The following is a 23,577-nucleotide window of genomic DNA, read 5'->3' as shown; positions in this document are numbered from 1 at the left end:
ATAAATGGAGATGTTTGCATAAAGAGATCCAGAGTGCAAGAGCTTCAATGGATGGTGTGAGTCAGTCAGCAGCGCTCAACCCAACCCAAGATCAGGGTTTCATGATAAACGGGGAACTGCTGTAGAGATATCAGTGTATGTATTTTTGTTGTGAATGTTGACATCTCAAAATTTTCTGTAATTCCCTAACTCGCATAAGATTTGAGGAAGTGCTTAAAGTGATTTGCTGATCCTCGCTTGCTTTAGTACTTTAAATCTCTTTTCCTGAGATTACACTTTCTGTAAAGTAGTCTCTCCTTTTGAAGTAAACACACAGTAAACTTCACATCTGCTAAACTATTTTGTTTTTTTCATCTTGTGAATCGGTGCTGCTAAAGAGCCTGCAAAAAGAAACTAAGAAACTAAAACACGTTGTATATGCCCTTTATCTACACGTGTATTTTGGTTAGATTTTATGGATGGAATACTGAGCAGACGTACATGTACTGCTACACCAACAAAACGATACTTTATTACAAGTAAAGTCCTGCATTTGAGGCCAAATTATAAACACAATGTATAATAAATTGATATTTTAACATATAAAACAAGAAATTAATAAACAAACTTACTAATACTTGAGTATTATTTAAAATGATATTTTCACCTTTAACAACAATTTCTAATATGTTTGGATTTTTCAAGTGCTAAAACCAAGAAAGTCTATCGCGCTGTCTCGTCTTTGTAGACTACACTTCCCGGTCAGCATTCACTGATTGTTCGTCAGTACGCATGCGCAAGACGATCGAACGACGGCAAAGGAAATAGGACCAGCCAGGCGCCCTCGCATGTTTTTTGTTGGGTTGGTTGGACAAAAAAAGTGCCGAGGAAACCTGGGAGAGGAGCCAAATCTTCCAGATGTACCTGAAAACAGCCATATGGTGGAAGCGTTCTATAAAGGAAACTTGAGTCAGGTATGCGGTTTTTGTGACTAATATGTAGGATTTGAGAGTTTCAGTGGGCATTTGTCGCTCTCAGTGAATTAAGCTTGCGGAGTTAATCAGCGGCATGGCTAGCCTCTGGCTAATGTTAGCTTCGGCTAACTGTACCGACTGTAGCGATACGGCAGGGACCACCTTACCCGTTGCAACCGTATCACCTACAGAAACCCAAGTGATGCTTCACAGCCTTACACGCCACCCTTCATTAAATGATGTTTACTTTAAACGAGAAATCCAACTTTGCACATAACAGGCTAATTAATCCACCAGTTTTTCTCAATTTAACTGCGCGCCTTTCTGATTTTAGCCGGTTTCAAATGCGCTCAACTGAACACTGACAGATGCCGCATTCCTTTTGTCAGGGAAATGCTGTCTGAGGTTAGGTCAGAACAACAAATGTTCATAATTTCGTTACAACGCCAGTCCTGCCTGTGTATTAATATCGGGAGGTGTTCACTAACCGGTCCAAGCCAGAATTATTTTGGCTAGCTTAATTGGCTTAGAATGGAAACTGAGAGACGGCTAGCAAGCGATCATCTCCATCAACTGAACAAGGTTCCCTAAGTTGCAGGTTGGGACTAATGAGACGATGTTTATCCCAATTGATGAATGCGTGCTTTGGTGATGTACTTGTCCCTGGATCGTATTGATTATAGCCCAGGTGACAGACTGACAGCACGGTACGAGAGCAGGGCTACGCCGTCTCCTCATTTTGACTGAGTACTTCTTGTTCCATTCATTCATGCTTCATAATAATTACAGCATTATTTTGGCTGTCAGTCCTGGTGCTTTAATGAGGTCTTTTGAATTAAGGTCCGGTGATTCCCTTCTGATACATATGCGGGCAAACTGTGAATTATTTTTAACTGACAGTCAAGCAAGTGACGTTTTAGCCATTTGCCGATTGTTAAACTCAGATAAAACTTTAGAGAATTCAGAACATTATAATACCTACATCATTAAGGAAGACTTAAAATAAAAAGGAAAACATTATTATTTGGATAGCAAAAGTCCGCTGTGATATCAGATGCATATCATTGATATTGATCTGTTGGAAATGATTATTTATTAGAAGCTGGCTAAGGGTTTACCTGAGCCTCTAAATCAGTGTAATAAATACTTAACTAAATCTGGATAAATGAACATCCAAGTCAAAGTAATTGACAAATAAATATAGAACTGATCTTACTGACTGCTGAATTTTATTTACTGAGCTGTTTACTCAGTGTCAGTAATTTAATTTGAGGAGTTGATGGGTGGAGGCTGCACAGCCATCAGCTGCTATCAGAGCCGAGCTCTGACGACACTGATAGGTTGTAAAATGTCTTAAAGGCACCTCTGATTGATTTTGTTTAAATGAGGGATATTTATTTCCCATATATGTGGGGAACTGCATGAAGTAACGCACCACACTGCGCTGATTCCCTGCTCTGCAATGAATCAAAAGATAATCAGTGATACAGAATAACATGTGTGTAATGGAGCAGAAAAACAATCCACTGAGGTGCAAAAAGAGCAGGAAAAAAAATCAAATCTGAACCAGAAAGGAGAACAAAATGCTCTGGACTTTGTTGTGCTTTAATATTACTGCTTGGAGTGAAAGGAGACAGATTTGGAAACTTAAGCTTTTATACTGACCAAATCTGCTGTAATAGCACGTAAGTGACAAGAGTAAGAGAGCAAATGTCTGCAGTGGAAAGAGGAACCGCCTTGCCTTGGTATTGCAAGATAACAGATTGCAAAATCCATGCCACTATATGGATAACATATTATGCTCAGCTGTACCAAGATGTATTACGACATTTACATATGACAGGAAAAGTTCAGTGTGGTTGAAGAGCTGAGATGTTAGGAAAATGCTGTTTTGAGCCTTTTTATCCTCATGTTATCTTCTTATGTTATCTTGGTCATCTCTGTGTTTTCTTTTTTTTTTTTTTCCTGCTTCGTCAATAGAATCGCAATTCAGCCGTACTGGAGATTCCTAGTTGCCTTTAGGTGTGAATGTGTTTGTCTAGACTAATAACCTCTCAGGGGTGTTTCCCAGCATTTTGTACAGTGTGTGCAGGGATAGGCCTCAGCTCTCCTAGTGAGCCGACCAAACACGGCGAGGGAGGCGCTTTTCTAGTTGACCATGAAAGACGAGTGATCTGTCTCACCTCTGCCCATCTCTGAGTGTGGACAGACTGAGCGTCTGAGGCATGCAGCATTACAGAACAGAGCCTTGTCTCTGCACGCAGAGCGAGAGAAAACAGCCAGCAGCTACCGGCAAAACCGGTTGGAACCGCTCTCCTTTTAATAATTAAATTATGAACTGAGCTAGAAGAACAGTTCAGTTATATCCACCTGTTATGTTACTTTTTCCCCAAGACTACGGAGTAAATATTGCATAGTTGACTTTGCACCTACAGTACAGTTTGTACTGGTTATTGTTTTACACCTTCATTTAGAAGGATGCCAGGTTGTTGTTGGAGGATAGCACTCCTGTGGAAATGGCCCTAGAGTTAGTTTAGATTGGTTAAATAACTCGAAAAACGTGTGTTACTATTCCATTAAGTGCATAAAAGAGACAATATTTGGTAAGAAAAATTAATGACATTTAGGGTGTAGTATCCAGTGTAGTCACCTTTTAGTGACCTTTTTATTGTGTAGAAAGGCAGGTCACAGTTAACAGCACAAGTGTTGACTTAAAAAGACAAACCTTTTGCCCGTAAACTTGAGTTACAGTGCTTTGAATTTCTACCGTCTGTGATTTTTTAAATTTTTTTTATGCTGCTATGGAGCAAGCATAGTAAAAGAGTTTTAAACTGATTATCTTTAAAAGTAAATACATGACACAAATGCTGCTTGGAAATAAGTACTACAGGTTCTTAAGATCTCAGAAGATTTTCTTGATAGTCTGAACTGCGGACTGCATGATGTCGATAGGTGCTGTGGTCTTTGTTAGAAAGGTTTAGGCTTGTTTTTGCTGTGTAAACTAATTTCTGGTTTTCTTTTTCTCTGTCACATCTCTCCCACCCTCTCCCTCATTGCACCCGATGACTTTTCTTCCCTCCGTGGCATCCCCCACCCTGGTTGTGACCAGTCAGTAGAAAGACACGTTTGTCAGACAACTTTTTCTTGTGTTTACTTGAGAAACGGCAGGGGGGAAGACAAGTTCAACAGGCTATATGACTGCTATTCTGAGCGACAGACCTCACCCACAGGAGTCAAGATATAATATAGTTTGATGGGAAGAAAGGAAAGATTTAGCTTGAAATAGACGTCCTCAACTTGAAACTGGTACACTGCGCATTGACACATCTGTAGTGAAGGAATTTGTATTTCTGTGTCAGTATTACTACAATATTTCTAACAGAATCAGAAAAAATAATCACTGACACTTGTGGGCGCAGAAAGAGGCTTGTTGTAGATTTTCTTTCACATGCCTGGTAGCAGCCGACCACTTCGCTTCAATGGAGAAGTGCAGCAGCAAAAGAACTAATTGTAGAGGCCGCCGTCACCTCAACATCATCTGGAAGATAGCCTAGCTCAGCTCAGGTCAGCGCAGCCCTGCTAGCTTGTCCTTCATCGCTCCCCAACCCCTTCGTTCTCCCCCTGCATCCCACTCAGCACCCCTCCACTTCGCTTCTGCTCTTTCCAATCGAGTTGCCATGGCATCGGTGCGTTTCACGGTGACGCCTACGAAGGCCGAGGACCTCCCGGGGCTGTCGGACACGTCGCCTGACATCAGCTCTCGCTCCGGCGCCCGTGTGCGCTTCGGCTCCAAGGAGAGCGTCAATCGAAGTGACCTGCTCAGCGAGTTGTCGGGAGGCGTGACAGCAGGAGGAGGGACGGACACGCCGGACCACAGCAGTGTGGACCAAGGTGACAAACACATCCACATAATGTACCTTTACTGCTGTTTAAAGGTGTATGTTCTAAGGGAAGATTTTAGAAAATTAAAATTCATCTCAAAAACTGTGTTTACACTTATTATGACAGATGAAACAACTGGCTGAAATGCTTCCAGGCTCACACAGTCTGCATACCAACCCTTCTTATCTAATCCTCCTACTTGGATTACTACAGACTGTGAATCCACTGTTTAATCCATATGTTTGCAACATGTCAGCCAGCCACTCCTTCATCATGACATGCTGGCTAGTTAAACCTGCTGAACTTTTTGAAAGTTCATTTTCCAGACTGGTTGCATTTTGAGAGCCATGTAGGAGTTAAAATTCCACTGAACTCTTTGTGGAAAAGGTAATGGTGGTTTAGGAAAGAAACATCTTGAAAACAACTACGTTGTTTTATCTGCTTTTAGATCTTTTGGGTCTCTTGTCAGTCACAGCCGGTCGTCCCTGTTTTGTCTGAGGGCAGGTCCGCAGTGTCGGACTTTGAAAGCTCCCGATGTAGACATAGACACGCAGCGTGACGTCTCCTGATATTATGTCACGCGATTTCTGGTTTTACTTGAATTTCAGTCAGGAGCCGCTTGCTGCCACTTGGAGCTGACAGTGTGGGAACTTACCTCATGAAGCCTTAACTTGCTTTAGTTTAAACACACTTTAGGCACACACAAACACAAACACTGTGCTGCTTTTTAGACCTGTATATTATCATGTCTTTATGCTTTCCTGCTTGTGTTCTTGTTGCTGTATAAAGGTGGTCTAGCAGCATAAGCTAATTCACTATAAACGAATGCAGGATTCCCACATGAGTGTGATGTGCGAGAGGTTCTCATTGACGTGACTCTGTGAACAAAATGTCAGTTTTATGGGAAGTAAGAAAGGGAAGTGCTATATTTAACAATGTGTTTTTGAACACACATGCATAACACATACACAACATACAGTTCAGTATATTGTGATACTGTAAGCATGACGATTCTGTCACAGTATAAAGAGCACTCCATCATACAGCAGGATCACCACACAAAATGAATCTTTGCTTGCAAGCAATGAATTAAAAATCGTTGGTGTTTTTCTGAACCAATGCAGTGACATTAAACATAGTATTGCAACACTCAAGTGTGTTGATATTTTACTTACACTCCTATTTTATGTGTGTTTTATGGCTCTCTGGGTCAGAAAGCTCTCTGTTTGTAGTCATAAGTGAGAGCTTTGCTCCTTTAGGGGGTTTACAGCAAACTGAGCAACGGTTCAACTGACTGGACTCTGCAGACCGAAATAACAATGGGAGGACTGTAATGTAAGCCTGTTGTGTTCATAGTGTAGGTTTCACTTCCCCCTCTGCTGTCATCAGCCCACCTACAGAGCATGCAGTGATTCAGTTCTTTACTTAATGGTAGCTGACAGCAGAAACCTTTTTCATATGGACTAACAGGTATGGATGTACCACTGCTAAGTTCACTTTGACATGAAATCGTGTGGGAATCCTAATGTGTTAAAGGAGGAAAATGTTAGCCTCTGACTGCAGTTGTCACAGGGAGTGGAGTAATTCACTTATGCACTTTACTGTGGCTGTACAATATCAGCATTGATGTTGCAGTGTGCCGATGTGCTGTAGTCACACTGCAGGACAAGCAATGTCAAGTCAGGCAAATGAACTCAAAAATCACTCAAATTAACAACTTTTTTCCCTGCTTGATGCAAAATGAAAACCTGCAAGGATCTCATTTCCCATGACTAATCTAGAAGAAAAATCTGTTTGTCTTCTAAGCCTGTTTATTTTACCACCACGTTGATTAGGCATACGTTTAAACTGTGTTGATGGTAGATTACATGTAAACAGCACAACTGTGTGAGTGAATTTGTAAAGTTTAAGAAACGTGTTTGAAATTGTTTTTTCCCCAAATTCCTCTCCACCAGTTCTCTCTAGTAGGATGGGTGGTTTGTTTCATTAGAAGAGGAGGGATTTTTTTAAGTGCCCAGGATGATGAGAATTATTTTATTTTAACTGTGTATCTTTGCATGAATAAGACATCGAATATATCTGGTGAACTTTGCTTTATTTATATCGTAGGGGGGAAAGAAAAGATATTGCAGTGTCAGTTTTTTCTCAGTATCGTGCAGCCCCAGTGTAAGAATAGCTGCGCTGATTCACACAATCAACAAGGAGTCTATAATTGTGGAGAGATGTAGCTGCATTAGTAATGCTGATCCACTTAAGCGGTTGCATAGTAGTGAGTTGTTTAATAAGCTTCCATAAATAGAAATGGAGCCGGTTAATCCGATTGAGTTTCGATCAGGCCGTGTGATGCTGCCGTTGTTTACACAGGGAGACAAAAGGCGGAGGTTGCTGGAGACACACGGCACACATGTGCACAGCAGTCGGCTCAGCCGAAATAGAAAACCGGCATGCTGGCAAGATCCTGACAGGCGATGAGGAGGAAAGGGAGGCGGGAGGGAGTGGAGATTTATTTACAGAAAGGTCAAATGCTCTGTGATCCATTGTTTTCTGACATCAGTAAAGTTAGCTGTTAAATTTACTGTGTTTACAGCTTGCAGTCCACACACACACACACCTGGGTTCAGTAACTTTCTGCTTCACTGGTTGCTCACACACACACACACACACACACAGACTAAAAGGCATCAGATGTGGGGGACACACAACAGCAGACAGCTGTGTTCCCTTGTGTTAAACTGAGTGTGAGTTTAGGTATTCACAGAGGACAGGACGGTTATTTTCTCTGTAGTAATAACTCAAAGGTCATCCTGGATTGTTTTTAAGTGGTGATGGGTTTTTTATTCAGAAGCTCCAAGACCAGGGCTGCAACTTGAGCTCTTAAGCACAGAGGTCGCCGATAAATTACTCTTAGATTTATATTGTGTGGTGGGGGAGGAAGGAGTTATCAGGCAGCGCTTCAGTCAGACGGGCTGGACTCTGAGTCTGAGTCTGAGCGGATGTGAAGTGTTGATGTCCTGTCGTCCTTCTGATTCCTGACTGTCCTGATTGACAGGTTAGGCCTTCAGCATACCAGAAGGAGATCTTACGTGCTTGTTGACATGCGTACACTGATGTTACCCAGAATGCTTTTACTTTTTCTTGCTCTGATTGTTTATAAGTAAGCATAAATAGAGCTTAGCATGTAGAACTAATATGTTGTAACGGATCAGCCAATCAGAATTTTTGAAGAACAATTTAGCAAAGTTAGCTCCAGCATGGTTCAGCCGCTGAATGTTAACAGGCAAGTTGTTTTCACTGGTGTGGAGTCGGTTTCACACTTACTGTCTGTGGCCAAACGAAGGACTGCAAACAGGATGGGAAGTTGCAACCCACCAGCCAAATGCTGCTTTTTTTTTCTTTACATGACTGTTGACTTTTTCTCAGGGTGTAACCGGATGATGTTTGCTCTTGAGATAGTGAAATTTGCTGGTGTATTCTGGGGATTTACCAGCGAGTGTGTCATGCAGCTCTCTGTCAGGACCACAAAGCATTCATTCATGGTTATTGTCAACCTCTTTGGTTTGTGGCAGTTTAAAATACAGAAGAAAAAGTATACTTGTACCCCCTCATTGCAGGTTATACAGCAGTTCAAAGAATCTGAAGGGTGTTTACTGGCTTGATGAGGTGTCCAGTTCTTCCTAAGGAAAAAATAACACGAATAGGTAGAAAAATAGAAGTTTGTGTAACAGAATGTTTCATCAACAGCCACCCCCTCACTAGTGTGATAGTGTTTCTTTGAATTAAATAAATCAGGCGTCGTGTCTGCTGCATGAACATATGACCAAAGGCTTCTAATTTTCAATTTTAATAGTCAGGACAAACTATATAGGGAAGGGAAATACTTCAAGATGGCAACATATGGTGGTATTTTAACACAAGACAACACGGATGTTGTGCCAACAAAAGCCTGTTCGTACATATTTTATTTACCAGAATGACCAAGGCTCAATTTAAATCTAAAGTCACGTCAGGTGTAGACATCCTTCTGTTCTGCGGCCGTTAGCGTGAGCGTGGCGGAGCAGGGAGGGAAGTGATGTTGCTGACTCAGGTGCTGCTGATGCAGTACTCTGTGCTGACTGAGGCGGAACTGAGCTGGCGACATGGTGGCATCAAACTGTGTGTGTGTGTGTGTGTGTGTGGGAGCGAAAGTGCAACGTGATGCCGCCAAGCTGTGGTGACGGTGGTAAAACATTATGTTAAAGGTTAGCCTCAAAAGTCAACTGGCCATATGAGCTCTGGCGGTTAACAATCATTTGAAGTATTGATTAATCAGATCGGTGCTTGTTCTGTTCATAATTTTTCAGACATGATTTATTTTTCTCTCTTTACCGCAGCCCTTTGTTTTCCAGAAGGTACACTGTGTTCTAGGACCGTGTGATGTGATGGAGAGCAAAGTCACAGGATGTTTAGCCAGGAAAATTGGTTGAAGTTCTGGAAATCTAATTTACATTTCGCTGCTTCAGTTAGCAGTGAAGGATACTTTTAATCTAAGTGATGGTAGATCCACAGTCCCTGTTCTGTGCCAAAGTATATTACAATACATCTTTTTGTTTCGCATCCCTACACTGCGGCTCAACAAGCGAATTCTGACCAGGGAGGCACAAACCTGGAATTTTAAACAGACAGTATGAACAGGAGGGAACAGGAGGGACGATTACAGAGAAATCTGTTCATAAGGGCACCTAGCGTTCGTTTGTGTTCAGATTTGAAATACTGTCAGCCTGTCCTCTTAGGATGGTTTCCCACTTTCCTTTTATTCATTATCTCTGTCTTTGTGTCTAGGTGATGGAAATTCCAAAATCTCCAGTGTGTACATCAACAACACTCATGGTGTGGACGATGATGACTTCTACGACAGAAACCTGGCCTTGTTTGAGGTTCGAAACACAAAACTGATCCAGATAATCATGGCTGTAGATGTCCCATAAACTTTTCTTAAATGTTCACTGTTCCTGTTTTATTGTGCAGTACGTGGACAAAGAACAGAACTTCCAAAATGTGGCCGCCTATTTGCCAAAGTGTCTGCTAAACTAGAGTCAAAAATAAACCAGCATTTGGCTGTTGTGTGCAGATTATTTCGGTTTATAGATTTTGAAGTTTCTTGGAAACACCTCCATGTTCCATCTCTGGCTATTTTAACAAGTCAGACAATATGGCTCTTTTTCTCCTCAGTGTTCTTTCACACCCTCTATGCCTGTCATCCCTTCTTTCCCAATTATCCTCCCTTCTTTGTCCCCTCTTGGCATTTCTGTCTCTTGTCTTTTCTCTTCTTTCTTCCCTTCCTTTGTTCCTCTCTAACTACCCTTCTCTTCCACATCCCCTGGCTGTCTCATTCCTCCCCTCACCTCTGCTCGTCTTTGACTGCCATCCGCCTTTGTTCTTTATCTCTCACTTTATTGTTCGCCATCTCCCTCCTCCACCACCATTCATTCCCTTCTGCTGCTTCTGTTACCTCCACCATTTCCCCGTCCCCTCACAGGAGGAGATGGACACTCGGCCGAAGGTGTCTTCTCTGCTCAGCCGCCTGGCCAACTACACCAACCTGACGCAGGGAGCCAAGGAGCACGAGGAGGCCGAGAGCATCGGCGAGAAGAAGAAAGCCGGCAAGGTATACCAGACTCTGTGCCCCCTGACTGGCTTTCTTTTAAAACCGATAACAGGCTTTTAACTCCATAAACGGAGTTTGATCTGCAGTAAAACAAATAAAAGTGCAGAAAAGCACGTAACAAAAAAGAGGTGCACCCACGGTATAAAATAAAGGTGTTACAACTCCCAAGAATTCATACTGACAAATGTAGCAGTCCTGACACAATATTTATGGGATCTGCCCTGCCAGAAGATTAAGAAAATCTTGCAGAAAGCTACAACATGCTTAGATGCCCATGACAGCAACCCCCACATAGTATAATAATATATGATCGTAAATGTACTTTGTCTTGTTGTACAATGTTCATATACTACGACAATCATAGCCAAGGTGATGATTATGGGCGCAGTGGTGGTGTAAGAGGAGAGGATTTGAAGTGATCACGGTAAGAAATCACCGTATAAAACTTTTATATGGTTGAAAGTTCAGCGCACATGTTCCGACTGCGATAATATCAAGGGATAGGAAAAAAGGAAAAAAAATGAGCAGTTTCATTAATCATGCATCCTTTTAATAAATGGCCCTTGAGAAACAGTCTTGGACAAATTAAATCTACCCCTCTTGCCGTCTTGACTCAGCGTCTGAAAGTGAAAGTACACCACGTCGTAACCTTGATATGCAATCGTGGCCGATAAGCAGCCGGCTCAGCTTGATAAGACAAGTCTGCTGTGATGGTTCAGAATCAGTTACTGCTTTCACCCTGTTCTGATTGACTGTGTGCAGGATTGGACACATTTGCCAGCAGACGGCTGGGAAACCAAAATATTTTTAATCCTCCTCTCTGGCCACACAGTGTGATCAGTATAAACATTAACATTAAGTCTGGTCCCGGGGTACCTCTGCAGTTGCCAGGAGTGCGTGTGGAGAGACTGTGGAGCAGACCATCTAAATTAAGCCATTTTCACATTTTGGTTTTAAAGGATAATAAAAAGAACAATTATAAATTGATGATTTTAAGTGAATTTATTTTTACTGTATCTGTGAGCCACCAGCTGGCCGCACAGTAACTCATCAGCTGATCATCAGTTCACCTTTATTTTCTCTTCCATCTGACGTTGCAGTCGCCACAGATGGGGACCCTGATGGGCGTTTACCTGCCTTGCCTCCAGAACATCTTCGGTGTCATCCTGTTCCTGCGGTTGACCTGGGTGGTGGGGACTGCCGGGGTGCTGCAAGGCCTCTGCATTGTCTTCATATGCTGTTGCTGTGTGAGTATTTGAGTGTCCAGTAATGTTTGCATGGATGAGACAAAAATTAAAAGCTTACCAAGATCTGTCTGTCTGTCCTTCTGTCTCTCTGCAGACGATGCTGACTGCAATATCGATGAGTGCAATCGCCACTAATGGAGTTGTGCCAGGTATTCCTCCACCTTTGCTTTTCCCGCTTTCATCCCTTTCCTTATATGTGGTGGTGTGATGTGGTAGTCTGTCCCAGAGGTGAGGACATGCAAATGTAACCAACAAGCCAACAGTGATGCCACTATGTGACTCTCACAGAAGCAGACGATGCTGATTATGGCAGCCACCTCTGTAGATGTTAATATGACATTTTCTTCCCGTAGTTTTTCCCTGTTTATCTTCCAGCTGCAGCAGCTCTGATAAACTACATGTTTTTCTAATGAGTGTTATTTCTGTTTGTCCTGTCTCTTCCTCTGTCTACATCTCCCTGTCCTCCTGTACACACATTAAAAAAAAGTCCCCGGGATATTTACCCGCCATTGACTTTGCCTTTCACTGGAACTCTAGACGAATATCCCAAATGTCAAAGTAGTGTGATATTTCCACTGGCATGTGACATTTCGATAACCGAACGTAGAATGAAAACCCTCGTTAACATAGAGAATTAATCTAACATGTCTTGTTTGGCGTCAGACATTTCATTCCACGCTTTCTTCTTCCTCAGCTTCAAGCTCTCATGGTTTCTTACCATCTAGTCTCAGATGGTAGTTTAATAGTGTCTGTGTGTAGTTTACTGTCATTAATGTAAAGGAGTTATCAAAAGTGTTTGGTCTTCCCAAATACAGCTCAGCACTATAACTTCTTTTAGAATCAGTGCGATGTGTAGAAAGCTTCCTACAGGCAGTTTTTCATCCACATACAACATCACATTCATACGCTCATTTTATTTCTTTATTAACATCAGTTTTGTCATGTTGTGTTACTATGTGTGTGCTTTTTTTGTTTTCGAGTTGCATTTTGGAAACCAAACACTGAATTCTGAGCTCACAGTCTGTAGTAGACTTATTGTAGTTTCTCTTACCATATGATTCCCCCCACGTGCTCTGTTTCATACGTGGTTCAAATTTTGTCAGCAAATCATTCTTACTGTTTGTTTGACCTCCTCTGGAGCACCGCTTGTGTCGGGAAATGCCGTGTACACCAGGAAGTTCAGCACATTTTGCGCTGGGTTTTATCTGAAACTTTTCTGTACTAGCGCCAGTGCAATGCCTGAGTTACTGTACCAAAACTAGTAAGTAAGAAAACTGAATTAAGTCTAGAGTTATTCTCCCCGGTTAGAAGAACAATTGATCAATCTCAGCTTGGCTAGCTGGGTTAAGAACAGCGACATCATCTTCCTACATACCTCCAGGCTCCCTAACGTCCTCTAGTAGTAGTAGTAGTAGTAGTTCCATCCAACGGCCCAGAGCTTCCGTACTGTCTAGTTTTCCGACACATTGCAGATGCAGTACTTGTACTTCGAGTGAGACGACAAAACAGTAAAGAGTCATTTGCAGATACTATTTGACCAAAGATGTGCTCTGCCTTCTTATTCTAATGTGTCACGTAGAAAAGTTATGCTTATTTCTTCAAGCATAGGATGACTTCTTTCATCTCTTTTCTCTCTTTTATACCTCCTAACATCATAATGTTACTAACATCCATCCATCTCTCTCTCTCTCTCTCTCTCTCTCTCTCTCTTTCTCTCTCTCTTTTATGTCCCATCTACTCTCCTTGTCCCTCCTTTATCTTCCATAATCTGTCTTCACTCCATATTCTTCTATCACCATACTTTTCCCTCTCTCCCTCTTCCACTCCTGATGTACATCCTGCCTCGCTTGCTCTCTTCCTTTCCTTCCCCCTCTTTCTCCCCCCCTCCAGCGGGAGGCGCCTACTTCATGATCAGTCGCTCTCTGGGTCCAGAGTTTGGGGGGGCAGTGGGCCTGTGTTTCTACTTGGGCACCACCTTCGCTGGAGCCATGTACATCCTGGGAGCCATCGAGATCCTTCTGGTGGGTTTATCCTCACCCCTTCCTCCAGGGTTTCGTCCAGCGTTTTCTTTTCTCTTAGCAGTGATGATTATGGACAGATTCCTAAACAGTTTATTGCTTCTGTTATGGCTTTGCTGTAATAATAAAAATGTTTTTCTTATTTGAAATATTTTATATGTTATGATATCATTATATGTTGTGATATATGGAGGTTCTGGTGTGACATGCTCTCATCTCCCTCCTCCAGATGTACATAGCACCTAAGGCAGCCATTTTTGAGTCAAAGCAGCCTGAAGGCGAAGGGGCGGCCATGCTGAACAACATGCGGGTCTACGGCTCCATATGTCTCCTCCTGATGTCCCTGCTGGTCTTTGTGGGCGTGAAGTATGTCAACAAACTGGCCTCCATCTTCTTGGCCTGTGTCATCGTCTCCATCGTCTCCATCTATGTCGGAGCGCTGGTCTCCGCCTTCAAACCGCCACAATTCCCGTGAGTGTTTATTGCGCGTTTCCAAAAACATACATCACCGCCAACCGATCCTTTTTGATCGACCGATGGGCTTTTTGTCTGTAGCGTGTGCATGCTGGGAAACAGAACCATCAACGGCCATGACATCGATGACCGGCAGTGTGCAAAGACCATCCTGCTGCAGTTCCAAGAGTCAACGGAGGCACCTGACGCCAACTTCACATTCATTAATGGTAGAGCGAGTCCTACTCACACTGACCTTCTCAGTTACACCTGTTCTTTTGTTATGACACACTGTATTCCTCCCGTTAGAAAACAGCACTGTGGGCCCGACCTTTGACCCCAGCCTTGCTCCTGCTCTCGTCGAGAAGACCACAAGCATTTGGAAGCATTTTTGCAACGGCCCAGAGCTCAACGCCTCCTGCGACAAGTACTTCAGTTCCAACAATTTCTCAGAGATCGAGGGGATCCCTGGTCTGGCCAGTGGCATCATATCAGGTAGAGTCTGTGCCCGATGTGGTGTATGTATTTAAGTATTTCGAAAAGGCATATCGTCCAGGTCCAGTAACCAGCATGTGCTGAATCTCCTCGCAGAGAACCTGTGGAGCTCCTACCTCAGCAAAGGGGACGTGGTGGAGAAAGGCTCCCTGAGCTCCTCTCTTGATGCCCATCCGCCATCTACTCATCATCCTTACGTATTTGCTGACATCACTACCTCCTTCACACTGTTGGTGGGCATCTTCTTCCCCTCTGTCACAGGTGAGGACAGCTAAACCAGCCGGGTAACTCAGAGACATGAGAGCATAACGTCGCCATCAGCAAGTGTTGTACTGCTGTTTGAGGATCAGTTCTCTACTTAAACTTGAAACGGTCAAACCAGATGGATTCTCCTGTACGATTTGAAGAATCTGTTGCTTATCACAATCTCAGAATGCTCCTTAGATTTGTTGGTTATTAACCTTCAAAAAGCTGGCATTTTATGTTTTTTGGCATGCATGATAAATAGCAATACCACTAAGTAACGCAAATGCTTATTATATAATCTGAACGTGTTTTCTTCTTTTCCTCAGGAATCATGGCAGGGTCCAACCGGTCAGGGGATCTGAAAGATGCCCAACGCTCCATCCCCATTGGAACCATTCTGGCCATCCTCACCACCTCTCTTGTCTGTATCCTTTTACGATATATTATGTTTCAGTGTCCAGACAGTTCAAAGACAACTCAACACGCCGTTCTTGCAGTTTTTCAGTCAAGTAATTTGTGTTTAAGAACCAGCTGCTAAACGAATACAGTGTTGGGGAGTCGTCTGGTTCACATTTTTAGTCACTGCTATGAATATCTGTAAAGCTGAATTGATTGCTCATTTTATGGTACTGTTATGTCTAAAAGCCACTTAGGACACATTTGATTAGATTGGACCGCTGAGTGTTGTTTCTCCTGAGTGTTGTCCATTCAGACCTGACCAGCGTTGTTTTGTTTGGAGCCTGCATCGATGGAGTGGTCCTCAGAGACAAGTCAGCACATCTGCTTTTGTATCTGACCACATATTGTTTATTTTGCGTGAGAGAACGAGAGAAGTTGTAAATGATTTTGTCCACTGCAGGTTTGGCGACTCTGTTAAAGGGAATCTGGTGGTGGGAACTCTGGCTTGGCCCACCCCGTGGGTCATTGTGATTGGCTCCTTCTTCTCCACATGTGGCGCAGGCCTCCAGTCGCTGACCGGCGCTCCCCGACTCCTACAGGCCATTGCCAAGGACAACATCATCCCATTCCTGAGGGTTAGAGATGCAAACATTCATTTTCACTACAGTCGCCCAAAACTGACATAATTTTGTGTTAGATATGAACTGTCTCGTTTAGCTAAGGCGACAGCTCGCAGCCAGGTCCTAACTGTGTCTGCTTGTAACTAAAAGTAAGAAAGAAACATGTGACACCGTACACTGAGTTAATGTTCTGTATGTATACTTGAACTTCTTTCCTATTGTGCGTGTGTGTGTGTGTGTGTGTGTGTGTGTGTGTGTGTGTGTGTGTGTGTGTGTGTTTCCTCCAGGTGTTTGGTCATGGGAAGGCTAATGGGGAGCCCACCTGGGCCCTGCTGCTGACCGCCCTGATAGCCGAGCTCGGGATTCTCATCGCCTCTCTGGACCTGGTGGCTCCAATCCTCACAATGTACGACTGGTCGAGTGTGTGTGTGTGTGTGTGTGTGTGTGTGTGTGTGTGTGTGTGTGTGTGTGTGTCACTATTGGAACTTGTATCTTTCTCCTTCACTGGCTTCGATTTTCATTTATTTTCTTTCTTTAGGTTTTTCCTGATGTGTTATCTGTTTGTGAACCTGGCCTGTGCCCTGCAGACCCTCCTGAGGACACCCAACTGGAGACCACGCTTCTCCTACTACCACTGGTACTAACACACACTCACACTCACACACAAACTCACACTCACACGCACACAGACTGATCTGTGCCTCTGGTGTATCCAGGACCTTGTCATTTTTGGGGATGACGATCTGCCTGGCGCTCATGTTCATATCCTCCTGGTACTACGCAATCGTTGCCATGGTGATCGCCAGCATGATCTACAAGTACATTGAGTACCACGGGTATGTTGCCATGGAGATGTATTCCCTCTACATGCTACATGTAGGGACATTTACAACATGGTCAAGAGTGGTGTGTGTGTTTAGTATCTGTGTGTCTATTTCCAGTGTGAATCTTCTATGCAGTCCACAATATATACAATACATACCGCAGTGTATATATATATATTTATATATTTCATGTATCCATGTGTGTATCAGAGCAGAGAAAGAGTGGGGGGATGGGATCCGTGGTCTCTCACTCAGTGCTGCCCGTTATGCCCTCCTGAGGTTGGAAGAGGGACCACCGCACACCAAAAACTGGAGGTACAGAACTAAAGCTTTCACAACGTGGAGCTTCACTGCCATCACAAAACCTCAGCTACATCACTGAGACCCCCTTTACAGTCAGCGTTGCCTCTGGTTCTCCATTGAGTGATTGCACTTGGACACACTGCTTTCATCTCCAAAGGCAATGGACCCGTTTTAGTTAGTCCATTCAGTGATGCGTAATAACAAACATCTGATATCAGGGAACTAAATTCCAAAACTGCACAACTCGGTGACAGCAATGGGAGAATGAATCGACTTCAGAGATAACTGGATAAGAACATTATGTGATTTTTGTTTTTTTTTACTCCAGAATTACATTTAAGTTGAACATTTTCATATTATATGGGCTTGTCCTTCAGTTATTTCTTCATGGAGTTTGGTAAAACATCCGTTAACTCTTCTCATCCCTTCCTCTCCAGGCCTCAGGTGTTGGTCTTACTAAAACTGGACGAGGACGCCCACGTCAAGTCTCCTCGCCTACTGACGTTTGCCAGCCAGTTGAAGGCGGGTAAAGGCCTAACCATTGTTGGCACGGTCGTCCCCGGCAACTTCCTGCAAAGCTACGGAGAGGCCCTCGCTGCTGAGCAGGTGGGAGCTTCTGCCTTGCCTGCGTTTCTGTGGAAACTTGTTAGATGGTTTGTGTTGCGTGTTTGTCAGGCTGCAGATTTAGTTTAGTACAATATTTCCCCTGTATTTTCTCCTCTCTCAGACTCTGAAGCACCTGATGGATAAGGAGCGTGTGAAGGGCTTCTGTCAGTGTATCGTGGCTCAGAAGCCTCGTGAAGGTATCAGCCACATGATTCAGTCCAGCGGCCTGGGAGGAATGAAACCCAACACTGTGGTGATGGGCTGGCCTCACGCCTGGAGGCAAAGCGAGGACCCCCAGGCCTGGAAGACCTTCATCAGTGAGTGGAAGAGGTTCTTTCCCTGACCTCAGTAACTTAATGTCACAGAGTTAGCGGGCTAACAGCGCCCCCTCTCTTCCTTCCAGACACAGTGCGGGTGACCACAGCAGCCCACTTGGCCCTGCTGGTCCCAAAAAACATCTCTCTGTTCCCCAGCAACAGTGAGCCCTGCACAGAGGGCTACATCGACGTCTGGTGGATCGTGCATGACGGAGGGATGCTAATGCTGCTGCCCTTCCTGCTGCGCCAACACAAGGTAGTAGGAGCTTCAGTATATTTTTAAATGTCTTTGTACATTTTTAAATGTGTTCATCTAATAGCTTTGTGGGATTATTGTGTCCTCCTCAGGTGTGGCGTAAGTGTGGGATGCGAATCTTCACAGTGGCCCAGATGGAGGATAATTCCATCCAGATGAAGAAGGATCTGGCAACCTTCCTCTATCACCTACGCATTGAGGCCGAGGTGGAAGTAGTTGAGATGGTACGCTTCTCACGCCGACGGGTGCTTTATCAGGACATTTAAGAATTATTAGTGTGAGCTCTCTCAGGAGAGAATGATCTTGATTGTTTTTACATGCTTGGCGAAGATCTAGAAATTTAATTTGTTTCCTCCTGCAACATGCAAGAAGACCAAAACCTGACTGCAATATTACTTTTATCTACTTGTCTGTTCTTCTCTGAGTATGCCTGTCTCCCGTCTCGTCTCAGCATGACAGCGACATCAGCGCATACACCTACGAAAGGACCCTGATGATGGAGCAGAGGTCTCAGATGCTCAGACAGATGCGACTGTCTAAATCCGACCGGGAACGAGAGGTAAGCTTGAGTCCGACAGTGCACTAAGAGGAAGGTGTAGGTTTGCATGTGGACAGTCGAGACCAGATTTTCCACAGGAGTAGCTGGGTTTTACTAGATGATTCGTCATCAGCATTTGAGTCATTATTAAGATATTAAGATATATATGAGATTAGCCATGACAGTACTTGTCTGATTTGTTTGTGATTGTCGTGCATCATTTTATCAGGGAAATCCTGGTAGGAGCAGCAGTAGGCAGGAGGCAGGTGGAGCTACAAGGTCTCAGGTGAGGTTAGTGGTTGTGGTCAGCTGTGAGTTCATGAGCTATACCATAAACTGTATGGGATGTTGTTGGGACCAGATAAAGATTAAATAGAAAAAAAGGTTTCTGTAGTTTCATGTGTTAACCTTTATGATCTTGTAAAAAATGTTTTATTATTGATTTGACATTTCAGGGAAATTTTATTGTTATCTCAGATTTAGTTTCATGAATAATATGTGAGATTCCTTTGAAAATCAAAGGGAAAAAAATCAATCTAAATGTCCTGTTTTGGGTCTATAATGCAAACTCAAAAATGTTTCAGAAGTCTGGCATCAGAAGCTTCTGACTTTTTGTGTTCTGGAGATCACTCTTTTCTCTCCTGATGTCAGCATGAAACCAGATGTTAAGAAAGACCTTTTTTTCTGTAAAATATCATTACATGTCGCAGACCAACGATTCTCAGTATTTAGCTCATCATGATTAAATCCAGGTGCTTCACAACACAAAAATTATTTTTCATAAATAACAGCAAGAAACATTGTGTCTCATTCAGCTTTATCATCAAAGTTCATGTCATCTTCTTTTGCTGGTCTCCTCAGCGGGTACGATGGAGTTTTGATGATGTAAGTTTACTGACTCAGTAGTAAAGCATCAGCTGTCCGACGTAGAGTCTAATTAAACATAGTGACAATAGGTCAGTGACGACCTCCTGAATCCTTCAGAAAATGTTTGTGGGATGCATCAGTGCATCTTGACATAGTGAATACTGCTACTAAGGAATGTAGTAGTAGTAGTAGTAGTAGTAGTTGACCCTAACTTTTGACCTACTAGTGAAAAAGGCTGTCAAAAGAGAATGAGTTAGAGATCAATAAGATCAGATCTGACATTTATGTTTGTATTTTGCACCTGAAGTTTTTTTGTCTAAAGGATATAATTAATTATTTGTCCCGTAATAAAGTTAATATTTCTGCATCTGGGTCAAATGTACATGTTTTCCTTTCCTCTCTCTAATCTGACTGACTTGTAAAAGAGCACTGAAGTAATCTCTCTTTCTTCTTCCTCTTCCTCTTTTCATTACCTGCTTCGCGTTTCAGTTGCCGCTTGACTCGGGTCTTTTCTGGAAACGAGGCACTTATGTGTCCCCGTAGTCAAACCTCCGGTGCTTCCTCTAGCGTAGACGCAGCTCGCGTTGTTCTCTGAGCCCGTCAGGTGACCTTGTGTTGTCTGTAGGTGTATCTTTCCCTCAGGTGCGGAAGTACTGGAGTCCACACCTCAAACACCTCCAAAGGAAACAGAGACAGACAGGTACAAAGAGAAAGAGAGAGACAGGGAGAAAGAGACAGGAGTGAGGAGTCAGGGAAGGGAGGGCAGTGGTGTAGATAGAAGGTGGAAAATAGAGATGAAAATGTAGACTTTTGTATGTTTGTGTACCAAACCAGGCCCAGCTGGTGAAAGACCGCAACTCCATGCTGCGGCTGACGAGCATTGGATCGGACGATGACGACGACACCGACGGCGGAGAGCGAGACAGGGTGGCGAGCGGTGGCGGTGGTGGTGGTGGTGGTGGTGGCGGCGGCGGCGGCGGCAGCTCTGAGCATCACCGACGAGTTCAGATGACCTGGACCAAAGAGAAGACCTCGCAGTACAGAGCCACGCACTCCGGCTGCTCCACGCCCGAAGGCTTCAGAGACATGCTCAGCATCAGGCCGTGAGCGGAATAACAGATTCACCACTGCTCTGATTGTGCTCCGTCTAACAGGTGCTTAAATGAATCTTGTTTTCCTTCAGGGACCACTCCAACGTCAGGCGGATGCACACCGCCGTCAAGCTCAACGAGGTCATTGTCAACAAATCCCACGATGCCCGACTCGTCCTGCTCAACATGCCAGGCCCCCCTAAGAACCCGGAGGGAGACGAGAACTGTATCCTTATCCCTGGAGTTTGCAAGTTTTCACTGAAAATTAGCTTGTTAATCTGCATATTTTAATGACATTGTCTCTCCCAACAGTCAGCCTTTCACCTGGTCTTTAAGTGCGACTATAAACACTTGATTTCTGTGTGTTTGAAATGACTGAAAGCCGATAACGCAGTCAGTCGCAGTGTTTCAGCACTCATGTAAGCAATCACATGTAATAATATACAAGGTGCCTGCCGCACATTTTCCATTTTCAACAAGATGTTTTTAATGTTGTAATGACACATTTGTCTTGATATTACTGCAAACTATTCTGTTTAAACAAAGAGTTTAATGCGTTTTAACCAGGCTTGTGGCAAAAACGCTCCACACTTTAAATAAACCTGCAAAAACGCTCCTTAACTCGAGGACCAGACATGGAGTTCCTCGAGGTTCTGACAGAAGGACTGGAGCGCGTCCTGTTGGTCCGCGGCGGAGGAAGTGAAGTCATCACCATCTACTCCTGATTGGACAAACGGAAGAAGCCAGCATTTAAGAGAGGCAACCAATCAGGCGGAAGTGAAGCGAAGGGAGACGGTGGAGGTTCTGTGAGCACGGGAGGGGCGGGGGAAGGGGCTTAAAAAGTGATTGTCATTGGCTGCAGCGTCAGTCATCACTCCCATCACCTGTCTGCCCACCCCCCACCCCCCGACTCCCCCTTCAGCCCCTTTCCTTTCATCTTTACACTTTTCTGTCAAGACAAAGGTTTCCATTCCACTTGCATCAAGCTACAGAAATGCCAACACAATTCCACAAACAAGCAAAACAAAACAAAACAAAACAAAACAACAAAGCAAAACAAGTGATCAACTCTGTGTGTGCGCGCGTGTGTTTGTGTGAAAATCATCCACCTGAGAGAGGTGTGGGTTGTTGGAGAATGGGACCAGGGCTGTGTTCGGTGTCTTTGGGCGGTGGACCATCGTTCCACTGACGAGACTCAGGGTTGCTTCTTTTACAGAATGTATTTTGGAAGCAGACGTGTGTTGCGAGTAGGTCGAATGTCTGAACTGAGTGTTTGGGTTTTATTTAATTGTTTTTATTTTTTTTTGTCTCTTGAAGATACAGTAACGTTTATTCCGATACTGCATAAGAACTGGAAAAGCGATAATGCATCAGAGGAAGTGGTTCCTGTAAGGAAAATCAGTTTTGTGCTGAGCTGAAAAAAAATATGGTTATCATTTAATTGCATATCGAATGTGGTTTCCTTTCTTACCTCAGAATTTGTTTTATCCACAGTGAAGCCGAGTGACACTGAATTTTTTATTTCTCATTTTACGTATGTTTTTTGAACTTGCTGCTATTTCTCCCAGTCTACTTTTCCTGTGTGGAGGCCCATTTTCTCCAGACAAAGTAAGAAAAATGCACACAGGTTTAATTTACTGCTACTTTAATTTTGACTTATCGAACTGACTTTAAATTTATAAGATAGAAAGTCAAATTACAAGATCTTTTTATCTTGTAATTTTGACTTGGTTATTTTCTTTTTTGTCCTAGTAAAGATGGGTTTCCATACACCTGCTACACCATAATCTGATGGGGGAAAAAAATTTAAGAAATTATGAGCAGTTATCAAGTGACGCATATCTGCAAAAGTGAAACCCCGGCAGTGTGTTCTGCTGCTGTTTGACAAGAGTTTCTTAAATGTGGTGTCTTTGTGCACCACATTCATGGATTTGTGATGTCGGCAAAGATCCGAGGAAAACCCAACATTAAACCGACGACAAGGAAGCTAACAGAGGTCTCCTCTGTGTCGTGCCATAAACTGGCCCCACATAGGACTGCATGTGAGTAGCCGTGTTAGTACGTTAGAGTAGATGATCACAACGTAGCACGTGTCTGGAAAAGTCAGTCTTGTTGCTGCAAAGCCCTCAGAAAGGGATAAAAGGAAAGACTGGAAGAGCTAGAAAATCAGTATTGTTGGCACAATGAACCATCGTGGAGAGGACCACTGCACTGCATGCTGTCAAACTGTCACTTGGAAAGAAGAGTGTGTGTTTGTGCACTGTATGAATGATGCAGTATATGGTGTTTTCCGTTCCTCAAAATGAGAATGTTGGTTGTGTCTTGTAGTGTGAGCTTGTGCCCTGAAACTCTCCACCTCACTGTACACCTGAACCTGCTGACATCTCCTGCTTTGTGTGTGTGAATGAGAGCTTGTGACTTTGTTGCTGAAGTAAGGAGCTGTAAACTAGAGGCGTTTGATTCCACTCTAATACTTTTGTTCCGTTTGTTTCTTGCTTTCTTTTTTACAGTGTTATTGTGCAGGGATTCTTTTATGTTCACTGTTATTTCCTAAACATTGTTTTCTTGCTTGTACATAAAGACAAAAAGATCCCAAGTTTTATCTTTTTTTAATGACATTAATATAAAAAGCAATCATAAAAAATCTTTGCTTGAAAAAATACAGGAATAAATAAAGCAATTTTGAAGGAAAAGTTACAGCAGTGTTTATCTCTTTTGTTTTCTCTCTTGTGCCTTTGTTGGCTGATAATTATAATTTAAGAATTTATTATTAAGATACTTGGATTAACTTGGTTTCTGGTGCCGGCGAGGTTTCTTT

At 43.3% G+C, this 23,577-nt stretch overlaps 1 protein-coding gene across 7 annotated transcripts; it reads left to right on the top strand.

Annotated features, from left to right (window-relative positions):
* Nucleotides 1-795: 795 nt before the first annotated feature.
* Nucleotides 796-23,456, top strand: LOC124054886 (solute carrier family 12 member 6-like). 7 transcript variants are annotated; one of them, XM_046381338.1, is made up of 28 exons: nucleotides 796-953; nucleotides 4,063-4,844; nucleotides 9,654-9,748; nucleotides 10,351-10,479; nucleotides 11,580-11,726; nucleotides 11,821-11,875; nucleotides 13,617-13,747; nucleotides 13,974-14,215; nucleotides 14,300-14,427; nucleotides 14,507-14,692; nucleotides 14,789-14,953; nucleotides 15,265-15,363; nucleotides 15,651-15,708; nucleotides 15,798-15,972; nucleotides 16,245-16,363; nucleotides 16,496-16,594; nucleotides 16,674-16,793; nucleotides 16,992-17,096; nucleotides 17,522-17,690; nucleotides 17,812-18,007; nucleotides 18,094-18,263; nucleotides 18,356-18,487; nucleotides 18,715-18,822; nucleotides 19,031-19,087; nucleotides 20,294-20,368; nucleotides 20,503-20,771; nucleotides 20,852-20,985; nucleotides 21,393-23,456. In XM_046381338.1, the coding sequence occupies exons 2-28, from the start codon at nucleotides 4,631-4,633 to the stop codon at nucleotides 21,482-21,484; spliced, it is 3,669 nt and encodes a 1,222-aa protein (XP_046237294.1). In that variant the 5' UTR covers nucleotides 796-953; nucleotides 4,063-4,630; the 3' UTR covers nucleotides 21,485-23,456. The 7 variants fall into 7 exon arrangements, with proteins under 7 accessions (XP_046237294.1, XP_046237297.1, XP_046237298.1 ...); XM_046381339.1 differs by having other exon boundaries at nucleotides 803-953; nucleotides 4,067-4,844; XM_046381341.1 differs by lacking the exon at nucleotides 20,294-20,368.
* The last annotated feature ends 121 nt before the right edge of the window (nucleotides 23,457-23,577 follow it).

This window comes from Scatophagus argus, chromosome 23 (assembly GCF_020382885.2).
Source record: "Scatophagus argus isolate fScaArg1 chromosome 23, fScaArg1.pri, whole genome shotgun sequence".
NCBI classification, from domain to species: domain Eukaryota; kingdom Metazoa; phylum Chordata; class Actinopteri; family Scatophagidae; genus Scatophagus; species Scatophagus argus.
This window is presented reverse-complemented; position numbering and strand designations above follow the sequence as displayed.

Coding starts and splice junctions, on each gene's coding strand:
- LOC124054886 (XM_046381338.1), top strand. CDS start 4,631: ATGGCATCGGTGCGTTTCACGGTGACGCCTACGAAGGCCGAGGACCTC. Junction 16,794..16,991: donor AAGTACATTGAGTACCACGG/GTATGTTGCCAT, acceptor TGTGTGTATCAG/AGCAGAGAAAGAGTGGGGGG. Junction 19,088..20,293: donor GTGGAGCTACAAGGTCTCAG/GTGAGGTTAGTG, acceptor TGTTGTCTGTAG/GTGTATCTTTCCCTCAGGTG.